Source organism: Mus pahari, chromosome 4 (genome assembly GCF_900095145.1).
Source record: "Mus pahari chromosome 4, PAHARI_EIJ_v1.1, whole genome shotgun sequence".
In the NCBI taxonomy this organism is placed as follows: Eukaryota; Metazoa; Chordata; class Mammalia; order Rodentia; family Muridae; genus Mus; species Mus pahari.
Window position 1 is genome coordinate 93,493,980 of NC_034593.1, and position 13,427 is coordinate 93,507,406.

The window sequence follows — 13,427 nt, forward strand, 5'->3', positions numbered from 1 at the left end:
AGAGGGCAAGGCTCTAGTTACTTATGGCCTGAGGATAAAGGGAGAGAATCTGGTTCAAAGCATGTATGGCGGTGCAGTAGATCCCCTCACACTCACTCATCAGATGAAGAGATGTAGCACATGCAGGTACGACGCAGGCCACAGAACACCAGAGGTTTGACACAAAAAGAGCTTCATTTGGCTTTATTCAGCAGTCCAGCCAGAAGCAGGGAAGCAGGGTTCTCCAAAGAGTAACAACAGGGAAGAACTCAAACAGAAGGTAGCAGCCCCTAGCGCTTACCTGGCTAAGGTTGAGTGGCTGCACTGCGCTGGTTCCCCCTCGTTGAGCCCGGTACCCTGTGGGAGTGATACAGCATCCAGATGACTGCCCACTCACTGAGGCCACTGGCTTGGTCTTAGTGCTAAGGAGACCTAAAAAGGAGTCAAGTTTTAGAAGCACCGATCTAACCTTAGAGTATCACATTAGGTCACATTTTGTCTGTCATTTGCTAGAGTTAAGTTTCAGTACACCTTACTTCCTCAATTACATTTGTACCAGAACAACAAAAACTGTTTTATCCATCTCTTTTCTGTATTGCCACAAACCCACAGAGATCCTTAAATAGCAACCTAAGTAAAACTATCTAATGTCTTATTACATATAAGGAAACAGTAGAGATACAGGGGACACACTCTATGCCCCCAGTGAGCCTGTACTTTTATGTTCTACCTTGTCTTCAAGGTGGCAGCAGACTATCTCTATGGAGAAGTACACTGACGTAACACAAGTGTTCTTAAATCAGAACCCTTTCATGGCCTATAAGCAGGAAGTAGAATGACCTATAATAAAACACTAAGTGTAAGACACAGATGGCTATTCTAACACCAAAAACATCCCTCCCTCCCTCTGCAATAAAGTTGCCAATGGGAAGCAGCTACCTCATCAGACTGCCTTTCCTGGGCCTCTCTGCATCTAGAGGTTAAGAAAGGTTTATCTCCTCCAACTTCCAACAGGATGCTAAAAACCATGCAAGCCTAGCAACCAGAGATGCTTGCAGTGGGAAGTGATAAGTAAAAGTAAACTTCCACTGTGAAATTGGGACTTGTTACCACGCTAGTACTGCTCAAGCAACACACAGCTAAACTAAGGGCCCTGAGCTCAGTACCCAGCAGCAAAGTAGACGGAAGTAAGTAGGTAAAAGTCAAACTAAAAAGCATTACTGCTATGGCTGAAAGTCTAAAAGGTCATGTTAAAGACATTTAAAAATTTTTTATTTGATTTTTACCCATGTGTGAATGTGTGTCTATGTTTGATGCCCACAGAGTGCAGAAGGTTTTGCTTCCCCTAGAGCTGCAGTTATACAGGCAGTGGTATGCTGCCTGATGTGAGTAATAGAAACCAAATTCAGGTCCTCTGGAAGAGGAGCAAGCCCTTTTACCTACTAACTCACCATCCTCAGCTCCCAGTCATCTTAGGATTATGAAGTCCTTCCTACTCTACATGATTAAGTCCAAATCAGGTGTGGCAAGCCAAACTGCTTCCTGCTACTAAAGGATGTCTTACCAATTTTTCCCACCAGAGGTGAATATATTGAAAACACTATGCTGACACAAAACACAATTTCATTACCATATTAATCCAAGCAAATAAATGTAGGAAGATAAATTCATCAAACAAAATTTCCTATTACAGGGAATTGATTTCTGAATTAAGTACTATTTAAAAATATCTATGCTTAGTTTTAACCACTAGCATAATATAACTAAATATTAATATATGCACATCCAAGGAAAATTCAATTCTAACTTCGAAGATCCTCCTTACCTGAGGCCTGTGTTGCTACAGTGCAGTCGCCAAGCTGTGTTTTCAAAGGAGGTACAATGATAGTACGGGTGCCAACGCCATCTGCTGCAGGTCTACCAGGTCCCTCCAGAAGGGTCCCACTGTTGCCCCGCAGAGCACTCAGAGTGTCTGTGGGATATGGGCTGCTCAGGGAGGAGTCGGAGTCTGGAGAATCATTGACAGTGACATAACTGATGACATTAGACCTCGCCTTCAGGCTCGAGCTGAGGAGAAGAAAATGCAGACAGTTATAACTGCCCTTTTAAGCGATGTGCCTTCCTTGGTCTGTAGTTCTCTCCGAACAATGATGACAGTAACCACAGCAGCTAAGTGTTAGTCTGCATCAGACACTGCTCTCACACACTGTAACTAGCTGGGGAATCTTCAACCCTGCACAATATTACCCCATCCCTATTTTGTAGATAGTGAAATTAAAACATAGACAAGGAATTTATACAAGGTCACACACACAAAGAATAAATAAGAAAGACAGCACACAGACCCAGGGTACAACCATCTTGGAGTCCACAGTCCCTCTGCCTCTTAGCTCTTCTCACTGTAGCTCTGACAGTAATAGGCTTCAAGCGCTGCTTTCTCTCCTCTATCATTTCCTTAGACTCAAATGTTCCAGTCCTTAATCAAACTTCTCACTATAGGTTTAGTTTTGTTTTTCATTTGTTTGAGGCAGAGTCCTGCTATGTAGCCCAGTATGGCCTAAAACTCAAAATCTTCCTGCCTCTGCTTCCCAAATACTGAAATAACAGATGTGTACTATACCACCATGCCCAGCTTCACTGTTTTGAAAAAGATTCCATAATGACTCTCACTTTACCATCTTCAACTTTCCTTATTTTTCAGTAGGACTGACTTCAGAGAAATCAAGGGGCCACACATCAGAGATAACTTATGCTATTAGTCTGTCACTTTCTTTCACCAAAAGGTTTACTTTTTTATCTTCCCCAAATCAGTTCATGAACACCTTCAAAACCCAACTTGCAAGTTCTCCTCAAAGGCCTGAAATGCTTCCTAACTTTGTTCTCTAAGCTCACCCGCACTCCGCTCAGCAGGCTGGAGACAGGTCACCGAGGGTGCTTGTTGTTCTTTCCAGGGTCCAGAGCTCAGTTTCTAAGCACCTAAGTCAGGCAGCTCGTAACCACTATAGCCCCAGCTTCAAGGGACCCCATGTCCTCCTCCAGCTTCCACAGGCACCCAAACTCATAGGCACAGGAGCATAAATAATAAATCTTTATCTTATTTGCTTATTTGTTTATTCATAGATTTTTTTTTTTAAGGCAAGATCTCACTGTATAGCCCCTTTGGCTAGCCTAATATCTGTAATGTAGGCCAGGCTGGCTTTGAACTCATTATAGATCTGCCTGCCACTGCTTCCTGAGTACTGGAATTAAAGGTATGTGCCACCACATCTGGAAATTAATAAATCTTTAAAGCTCACTTAGTTATAATTTGATAAAGTCTCTTAATTCACTTTCCTATTCGACATCTACCTTTGTAGGTAAAAGGTCACACCTGACACCAAAAGCTCAATAAAGAACATCACACAGATCAATCAAGGCACGCTGCATAGTTCTTAAACTTACCGGTACCCTCTCAGTAAACTGCCTAGTTAAGGAGAGTGTTGTGGCTTGAATAACGAGGGTGCCCCATCAGCTGACTTGGTTCCCAGTTGGTGTCAAAGCTTGGGAAGGTTACGGAACCTTTTGGAGGTGGAGCTTTGCTAGAGAAAGCATACCACTGGAGCAGGTTTTGAGATTTTACAGCCTGGCTTCACTTCCTGTTCCTTGTCTGCTTCTTCAATGTGAAGCAAGTGTGCTCCAACAGCTTCCTGTCAGTCCAGACTCACACTCCTGCTTCCATGGCTTCCCCACCATGAGATTGGCCATGTCTATGCTCTCTGAACCTCTAAGCCAAATGTACCATTTTGCTTCTAAGTTGATTTTTGTCAAGATGTTCTACACAGCAACAGAAAAATTACTAATATACTTGGCAAAGATGCTAGATAAAAGGAAGCTTCATCAGCTTTCAGACCGTATGAGAGACGTGTCCTCCCTCTCCCAGGGAAGCTTTCTCAGAATAAGATATGTAATTTCAAATAATCTATCTACCTAATGAACAGTTCACTACAATGAACTGTTTTCAGAATAAGCTCCCTGAAGGCTAGGAGCATGCCTGTAGTTTAACATGTACTGAAGCCAGAGTAGCCAGCCATACAAACCTGAGTTAATTGATGAATAACACAGAAGAAAACTTGACAAGGCTCAATTATGAGAACTTCTGTGTTTGACTAACTTATCCAGAGCTATACTTACAAATTACCTCTCTTCTTTCTGCTCTTTGTCTTTTGTTTTCAGTCAAAATTGCCCTTGAATACAGCAATCAGTCAAAGACTAAAGGTGTGCTGACATTAACAAAGGCAGACATCGCCTGACAACCTTTTGCCTAACTTACCTATTGGGCTTGTATTTGTTGTCCTCTTCTTCATCAGTGTCACTGCGGATAGTGATGACACTCACAGGAGGGCTGGGAGTATCTGGAATGATGATTGGCTGATGCTGGTCTTGGACAGGGACTAGGGAATTATAAGAAGATGTGGTACGAAGAGGACTACTCCCAACCAGAGAATAAACTTGAGAAGGCAGAACTTCCAGAGAGGATCTGTGGGAAAGTTCACAAGTTAAGACTAGCTGGCCCTTGCCCCACCATTCCGACTGCACATTCTTTCCTCTGACTTTCTAATTGCTTTCTGGTTCTTCTTTACCTAATCAATAATATATTTAACTATAAGAGTTCTAATAAAAAACTAATGATTCTGGCTACTATTCCAATATGAACATATTTCCAAAGATAAAAATTTGTATTTTTATGTACCTCTGTCCCCAGGTTAAGTTTTACTCTATAAAAAGTAAGAAGAAAAATGAAAACATGTCTGGCCAGACGGCTCAGTGCTTCCCTCCCTGACCTGATAGCCTGAGTTCAATCCCAGGGACTGATATGGTAGGAGAGAACTGACTCTTGGACACCGCCCTCTGACCTACAAATACTCACCAAGGCACGCTCACCACCCCCCACTCACATACATACTCACATACACACTCACTTTACTTCACATCACACAAATAGTAAATACAACAAAACATTAAAACATTATAAAGACGGCCTGGATCTAAAGTGACAGCAGACAAAAAAGATGATCATATCGAGGACACAATGCCCAGATGAAAAGATCGGCTCATGCTCAATTTGGCAGTCCTGCTACTTGAAACCTAAAATACATATACTATGACAACCAATTCCAGACAAAGTAACTCTCCCAAGTTCTAAGCGCAGGACCTAATATAGACTTACTTGGATGAAGCTGGAGCAGACTGCTTATTCTTCTTTGAAGGGAGGGAACTAGACTGTTGTTGTCTGACAACATGGGCAACACCAACATTCAGAGGCTGAGCAGTGGCCAAGGTCACATGGTTGGTCAGCAAAGATGGCTGTTGCATGATAGTGCTGTACTGGTTGCCATGAGAGTGGGCATTCCTGTACCAACATAAAGAAACAGAAGAGTGATTCCCCAAACCACTAACATACTGGACCAAATGGGTATTAAAGCTATTTAAGCACAGCTGTGTTTTTTTACTTTTTACAGTCAGTCACTGGGATTGTAAGGTTTTAGGATCTCACTGTGTTCTTTCCAATCAGGTAAGGCCTGTTTAAATATGAGGTTCATGATTCCTGATCACAGAACCTTATATTTCAGAAATATCTGCTATTTTTCTTATGACTCTTTTTCTAGAATGATGACTCATTTTCTCTAAGGCCTTCAAATATAATACATTTCCTTTCTTTCTAGTCTCTTCATACCAAGTATTCCTGCTCTATAGGCTCCTACCCATACACATTTGCAGAGGGAGGGGGCGGGTTGCTTGTGCTTGCCTCCAGTCAGCTAGCTGTTGGCTGCTCCCCATGGCCTCTGGAATCACTGCAGCAGGCTGGACAGAGTTGTGCAGAGCTACCCCGGGCAGCTGCTGCCAAGCTGAAGGCAGGAGAATTTGCTGGGTTCCTCCGGGCCAGGCTTGCTGCAAGGAAACACATAAAAGATCCAGACTTGACTCATTCTTAGCTTTTTATTTTGTTTTTCAGATGAAAGAAAAAGTTGTATCTTAAAAAAAAAAAAAAAAAAAAAAAAGTTTGTAGATTGTTAACTTGCAGAGATTAAAAGAGAGAGAGGCAGTGCAGAGGGCTTACTGGTGGCTGCCAGAGCAATGAAAGGGAGAGGGGCTGCTGGCATGCCTTTGGTGACCAGCAGAACCTGACCGGCCCGCAGGGTACTAAGAAACAAAGGTCCCTGCAGGTATGCGTCTCTGTGCTGTCAAGGAAAGGAGCCTAGAGGCTCAGGGGACCCTAGTGAAATAATACTCTTCACAAAAGCCTATAGAAGGGCTCGCTTAGAAAACAGAAATTCTAAAATTTGAATGCCACTCAGGTAAGACAACAGATCAATTCAACCAATAAAATATAGCAGACATGGATGACCAAATACCAAATGCTTTGGTAAATAAGCTGATATTAGCAAAAGACAGCTAAAAACATTACTTTTAGCTATATGATAGAATTAAAAATTAAGTCAATGAACAAAAATTTTTCTAAATAATTTTTAAAGTACCACATTGTTTTTAAGGGTTGCCAAAAACATGTTTTATGTATCATTAGTAGAAATGCATTTCAGCACCAAACTAATCACTACAGGAAAATAGAGTACTTCTAGTTTTTAAACAATGATGGTGCTTAGGATACACCGAGTAAAAAAATTCATTTTCTGTACTTCTTATAGAAACTGGCACTTTTTGAAAACATATGTAACAGCAAGTTTCCTTTTTAAATCTGAGTTCCGTGGTGCAATTCACCTACTAGGGTACATATGGTTCTGTTTCATGAATTTCAAATTACAAGCCCATCAAAACAGTTTCAAAAATATTTCTGCAAGTAACAGATCCACTTGTTACAAATACTGGTTCCAAACAAGAAGCCTTCTGAGCAGAGAAACTGCAAACACGTCTGCTACCATAGGCAGGATTTAAAACAAAACACAACAGAACAGAAAATAGGAGATGTTAAGTCACACCATGCGTCTTTCCATAAGCCAACACCTGCGCAAGACAAAGCGTGTAGTTTAATACAGAGCAAGAAATAACATTCCAATGGGAGGCAGAAATCTGGCGTTCCAAGCGACGAACTGTTTTGACAGAGGAAGGACAAAAATATGCAAAGCTTAACAAATGGCTAGAGCAAACTTAAGAAGAGCAGCAAAGGTGAAAGGTCAACTGACATTTCCAATCTCAAAACTATTATAAGTGAGCAAATTAAAAGGTGGGCCGACCAAGCTGGAATTGTGTCTGACTCCCTGGCACTCTGGTTTGATGCTTATGAGAAACAACCCACAGGTGGCACAGACTTGCAAACCAAACAAGCTCCATGCAAGTATGTTTCAGAAAGCGTTTCCATTCATGAACACTTGAGAGGTAACAGAAATTTCAATCCACTGCGAAAGATAAATACCAGGAGATTCAAAAGTATCATTTAGGTTTGCAGAGGCTTATCTAATTTTAAATGCCAAATAATGAAATGCTGGATTTGAAATAAACAATTCTAACTCACCAAAATAAACCAAAACAAAACACAGTCTAAATCACTCTGGAGGTTACACATCCTAGAATACACTTCAAAGCCAGCTGTCTTGTGTCCATCTCTGAGCTGGACACACCCACCACTCAGCTATCTGAGCTGACTTGGGACTTCTAGTAACAAAGATACTGTGTTTGCAAGTTTGTCAGCTATATTTCTATCTTTGTACTGCAATTTATTTGTAACATAATTTGTCAAAACAATCCCTACAAATAGGTCCACTTTTAATTTCTGATGAGCAGAATGATCTAAGTGTATTTTAATGGGAACATCCTTACATGGAAGATGAAGGGTGCCACTGATCATGAATGGCAAAAGCACTATCTTCAGTCACAGAAGGAAGTTCATGGGATGAGAAAGCCATACGTTAAGGCCATTTTAAACATTTCTATACATACAAAAGTTTTAGGAGATTAAAATAACAAAAAGGAGCAGCTAGCTTGACAGGGAGTTCAAGTTCTGGCATCTGGATTCCTGTGGCAGGGCCACATGGAAGGCTGTTCATTTGCTTCCATCTCAAAAGACCAGGCTAAGGGAGGGCAGAAAAGAGGTGGGGAGCTGAAGCTCGTCTGCGGCTACACAGAGAGCTTTAACCAACCAGGCTCGCAAAGAAGAACCACACAGATCCTCAGAGTCAAACAGTGCTTCAGCAAATGTTGGGGAGGAAACAATGAGACATTAAAGATGTAGCAAGAACACAGCCACAAGATGGCACATGCTTCCATGCCCTCCGCAAAGACTAAGCTAGGTTTTTTTGGTTTTGTTTTTTAATGAGAAAACTGGAAGAACAGAACAAAAACAAACAGGAAAAAAAAAAAAAAAAAAAAAGAAAGAAACCAAAGAAACTCCGTTAGTAACACAATCAAGTGAGGGAATTACCAGTACAGCAGCAGTCTGTTCAACCAGCGCCGGCCGGCCTGCTGCGCAGCTCAGGGTAAAGGGCACCGCATACTGCGGCGTGATGGTGGCTACTTGAGGGTGGAGAGTTGCTACCATTAGTGGTGTACAGCTTCCCTGAAATGTAGATTAGGCAGGTGAGTGAATAAACACCAAGGCAGGTTATCTGGGTTCAGACGGGTTTGCATCCCCCCAAGTTATAACTGACAATGAGCTAATTTCCTACCACCTAAATGCACATGCCAAACGCAACCTTTCCTTTTCAGCCCTGAGTGGCTTTAGCCCACTATGCCAAAAGTCAATGATATCAGGTAAAAAGAGGTATAGGAATCTCAGGTAAAATCTAGGTATAGGTCTTGGACCAGATTCAGAACATCCTATAAAACACAGGCATTTCATTTATGAAGAAATCTTCCTTCTACTCACAAAATAAGTTTTGGATTTCAGAATTTCTTGTATGTTGTGAACCACAAACATTTACATATGGAATTCAAAGTGTAATGTTGTATACTATACAAATCCTTCATGATTTTGTCTGTGACCTCAGTTTCTCAATCATCTGGAAAATATAACATTTTAAAGTTTTCTACTAAACAATGGAATGAAAGATTCTAATATTTGAGGAGGTAAACTGATGTGAGTGTAACCTTACATTTTACAATAGAAAATTCTGTGTACTATCGTGACCATTTCTCAGTGTACAGAGTGTTATCCCTACAAGTCTCAAGAGACCATGGGAGAGTTGTAAAAGACAGGAATAAGTATTCTGTTTTGTTAGAGATATTTCATTTTAAGACGTCTGAATCATGAGCAAGAAAGATCTTATAGTCAAAGCAAATACCACTTTTTTTTTTTTTTTTTTTTTTTTTTTTCAGGAGAAAATATTTGATTCTCAATAGTGCTGTTCAGGCTTTTACCTGTGTGAGCACTCCTGACTGGATCTGCAGTGGCTGAGCAGCAGGCGCCTGGGGTACGATTGGCACAGCATTATCCATCCTCACAGGGAACCCAGAATGTTTTGTTGTTGCTTGTAGCCCAGCTGGTGGAGAAAACATGGCAGTTAAACCTCTCTGCTGGGTCTGAACAGACTGTGCGTTGTTACTGTGTGTTTTCTTCAATGCTCAGGTTTAATTCTAGACAGTTAAGACAAAGCCTTTCCAACCACAGTTAAGAAAAGGAGGCTGTCCCCTTCAAGTTAAATTAGTGGAAGGCATTTAATACAGGGAAGGTGGGCTTAAGGGAATATAAACTCTTACTGTTAAAATACTTATTCCATCCCCATTATCAGTACAGGCAAAAGCCAGACAACCTCAACTCTTAAGTCACATTTACCTTGCAATTCACTAGGGAAATGGGTGAGGAAGAAAGCGCTTTCAGACTGTAATCTATCAAGAACAGAGAGCTGAACATCACTCAATACTTTATGCTGGTATCCTCTTGTCTTAAAGGGAATTTTTCTTCAAAATGAATATAACCTAGCTCAAAAATTAGTTACATGTCATAGCTAACGATATAAGTTTTTTTTAAAAAAAAAAAAGTAAAGTCAACAGCAAAGAAAAAGTGCTGCCTATAACAAAAAGTAGGTGCGCTGCCCTCTAGAGCCCGCTTCTTACTCTAGTTCGTGGCTCTTTTGGAGCGTCTCACCTAACTCTCCTAGTTACAGGGCAACTGGGAAAGTGAACTGCTGCTTGTCAACAGTGCTGTCTTACTTATCTCACCTGATTGTGCTTCTGGCATAAACAACATTTCCTGTAAATGGCATTGTCTTGTTCTGGGGGGAAAGGGCCCCACACAGTTCTTCCGGTCAAGCCTACAGAGCCCAGGAAGATGTCTATGTACCTACCCTAACCCGCCGGCCCTCTCACCAGAGTCCACATTTCTGTCCTGCCTCCCTCCTGTCTATTAATGCCTGCAACTCTGCTAAGACACAGCATTTTAATTAGAAGAGTCCTAAGCTGTAGGCAATCCTAATCCCCCTGCCTCTTCCCTCACTCTAGCAGTGTCTTCGCATAGAGCCCAGACTGGTACCACCCTGTCATCTTCCCGCTTTGGTCTTTCAAATGCTGAGACTACAGGTGTGTGCCCCACGTCCTGGCCTACTCTGAGCATTCCTATAGAGTGCCACGTGAGCGTAGTACTGCTATTTCCAGTCCTTCAATTTTCTGTTAGTACTTTATGATTTAAAAAAAAATGTATTCTAGAAAAGTTCAAAGACAGAATAGTAAAATCAGATTTAAAACTTTTGGAGATAATTAAAATTTAAAGATATTAAATTTGAAGATACTAAAATGTAAAAGTTGTCAGCCATGCGGCCTGTGGCACTATTATTCAATAGGAAAGCTAACCCATGCAAAACTCTTGTCTATAGTCTCTGGACAATGACTGACTCTGGGTCAGTGTTGTATATTAGCTTCCCAAAACTCATAGGAACTTATGAAGCAGACACTGGGAGGAATGCTCACTGTAGTAGCTCATCTATGACTCCCAGAGTGGTAAAATAAAAGGGGACAGATTACAGAGACTAGCTACCACGGAGCACATAGACACTACACTGCTCAACTGGAAAAGTGTGGAAAGGAATTTACAGTGCTGCCCTATGAGTGCCTGACCGCTGCGCCTGCTAGGGCTGAAGCACGGCAGTGGGGCTGAGTTACAACTAGTTGCTTCTTCCTACCACACATAAAAACAAAGACCTTCAAAGGGCATTCATTTGTCCTGGAATCCTGAGCTAAGAGAACAGGAGTTATTTTTGTTATCTTTATTCTTCTGAATTTAGCACTTTAAATATAGAGAACTAGAGAACCGTGGAAAGAAGGTAAGCACTGCCTGATGCTCTTAAGTAAAAGGAGACAGAAGGGTGAGCACCCTGAAGTCACAGGCTGTCGGATAACATCGGCGCATGGCTGAGGTTGGTGGGTAACCAGCAATTTTATACAACTAATCCTGAAAGGCAGTATGGAGTATTTCAGTATATACGTGATGATAACCCCACTGCCTAGGTTCTAGTGGTTCTACCATAAATTACCATACTACTTTTGGCATAAGTGGGTTTTGTCATTTATAAAATGGGTTGATATGACCCACCTCCTAGAGCCATACATAAGAATAACCTGATAGTGTAAAGGACTGTCTGGCACATATGATAATGGACTTCAGGTATCATCATCACCACATTATAAACCCCTTCTCATCCAAACATTTTAAGTCTGTTCTATAGGCCCTCAGGTTATCTAGACTTCTTAAACTGGAAGAACCTCCCCCCTCCCAAGCTTATATTTATCAAATTATACCAAAAGGAGTTCTCCCATGCTTCCCGTACTGCCTCAGTTTACGTTTTATTCTGTTAAAGAACTCAAAAGTTCTTTTATTATTTTATCTCAGTATCACCTGAGAATCAGGAGAGAATCTCAGAATCTTACATTTGAAAATTGTTCCCACAGAATTTACTTCAGAAAGGGTGAGAAGAGGGATAGCTAATTTGCTATAAGTCTATAGATGAATCAGTTTGTGACAACCCAAAATACAGAATCTACTCCTATGAGGTATATATAGAAAATAATTTGGTAAATTAGGCTAAATTTGCATTTACGGATTGTGAATCTGCTCCTCCGCTCTCCCTGTGGTCTCTCCCTGGTTTACATCGCTATCGCTCTCCTGGCCTCCCGGTAAGCTCTCAGTTTCCCCCAGCCCCTCATTTCCTTCCGCTTGCTCCGACTCTGTCAGAAACCAAACAAACAAAAGTCACAATCAATAAGTAACTTAAGTAAAAAGATAAAAATGCTACCTGCTTCTATATAAAATGCTATGAGAAACCTGGGATCCTGGTTTATTCCCACATTGATACCAAGCTTCTCTTTCTCTTTTTTCAAAATTAAGGGTTTCAAGTTTGTCTACAAAGCAGTGGGTTTCATCATAGCACCCTCAGACACGCCATGACACTTGGTCTCATTCATTCCCTATCCTAGTGTCCTGCTCCTCCCCACTCCCGGCAGGCAGCTCTCCTCCCTCTCCCAGTTAGTCCCTGTGATGGTCTGTATTTGCTCAGCCCAGGGAGTGGCACTATTAGAAGGTGTGACCCTGTTGGTGTAGGTGTGTCACTGTGGGTGTGGGCTATCAGACCCACTTCCTAGCTGCCTGGAAGTCAGTCTTCTCTTAGAGGACAGCAGATGAAGATGTAGAACTCTCAGCTCTGCCTGCACCATGCCTGCCTGAACACTGCCGTGTTTCCACCTTGATGATATTGGACTGAACCTCTGAAGCTATAAGCCAGCCACAATTAAATGTTGTCCTTACAAGGACTGCCTTGGTCATGGTGTCTGGTGTCTGCTCACAGCAGTAAGGACTAAGAAAGAGTTCCTCCTCTGCTTCCCAATTAATTATATGTTCTCCATTAGCCCATTTCCACCTTCCTTAAGATCTCTTCCCCCGCCACTGGGCGGTGGTAGTGCACGCCTTTAATCCCAGCAGAGGCAGGCGGATTTCTGAGTTCAAGGTCTACAGAGTGAGTTCCAGGACAGTCAGGGCTACACAGAGAAACCCTGTCTCAAAAAACAAGCAAACAAACAAATCTCTTCCCCCCCGCCACAGTCTCCCTTCTGATTTTATGACCACCCCCCCCCCACACACACACACACAGGCACACACACTCACTCATGCACTGTCACAGAATGCACATTTAAATACAGGGTCTAAATATAAGAGAAAACTACCTATTACATATAAGAAAAATTACATATAAGAGAAAACATGGTATTTTTTATCTGAGTCTGGCTTATTTCTCGTTTTGACTTTTCCTTGGTTTTGGAGGCAGTGTCTTACTCTAACACTCGACTAGCTCCACAGTCCTCCTGCTGGGATTACAGGGCTGAGCCACTACAACCAGCTTGCCACTGCCTTCCTAAGGGAAAGCTGAGTGTGTTGTCAGAAAAGATTCAAGGGCTGGAGAGATGGCTCAGTGGTTAAGAGCACCGACTGCTCTTCTGAAGGTCCTGAGTTCAAATCCCAGCAACCACATGGT

At 41.9% G+C, this 13,427-nt stretch overlaps 1 protein-coding gene across 4 annotated transcripts in view; it reads right to left on the reverse strand.

Annotated features, from left to right (window-relative positions):
• Positions 1-13,427, reverse strand: part of Hipk1 (homeodomain interacting protein kinase 1) — a 51,351-nt gene that overhangs the window by 5,147 nt on the left and 32,777 nt on the right. For 3 of the 4 annotated variants that reach the window (XM_021196448.2, XM_029537211.1, XM_029537209.1), the window contains exons 9-15: positions 9,328-9,449; positions 8,393-8,527; positions 5,765-5,907; positions 5,186-5,368; positions 4,289-4,495; positions 1,805-2,046; positions 281-411 (exon numbers count right to left, since the gene is read on the reverse strand). In XM_021196448.2, the coding sequence (XP_021052107.1) occupies positions 281-411; positions 1,805-2,046; positions 4,289-4,495; positions 5,186-5,368; positions 5,765-5,907; positions 8,393-8,527; positions 9,328-9,449 (1,163 nt within the window). The remainder of the gene's footprint in view (positions 1-280; positions 412-1,804; positions 2,047-4,288; positions 4,496-5,185; positions 5,369-5,764; positions 5,908-8,392; positions 8,528-9,327; positions 9,450-13,427) is intronic. The other variant, XM_029537210.1, reaches the window with a different exon arrangement.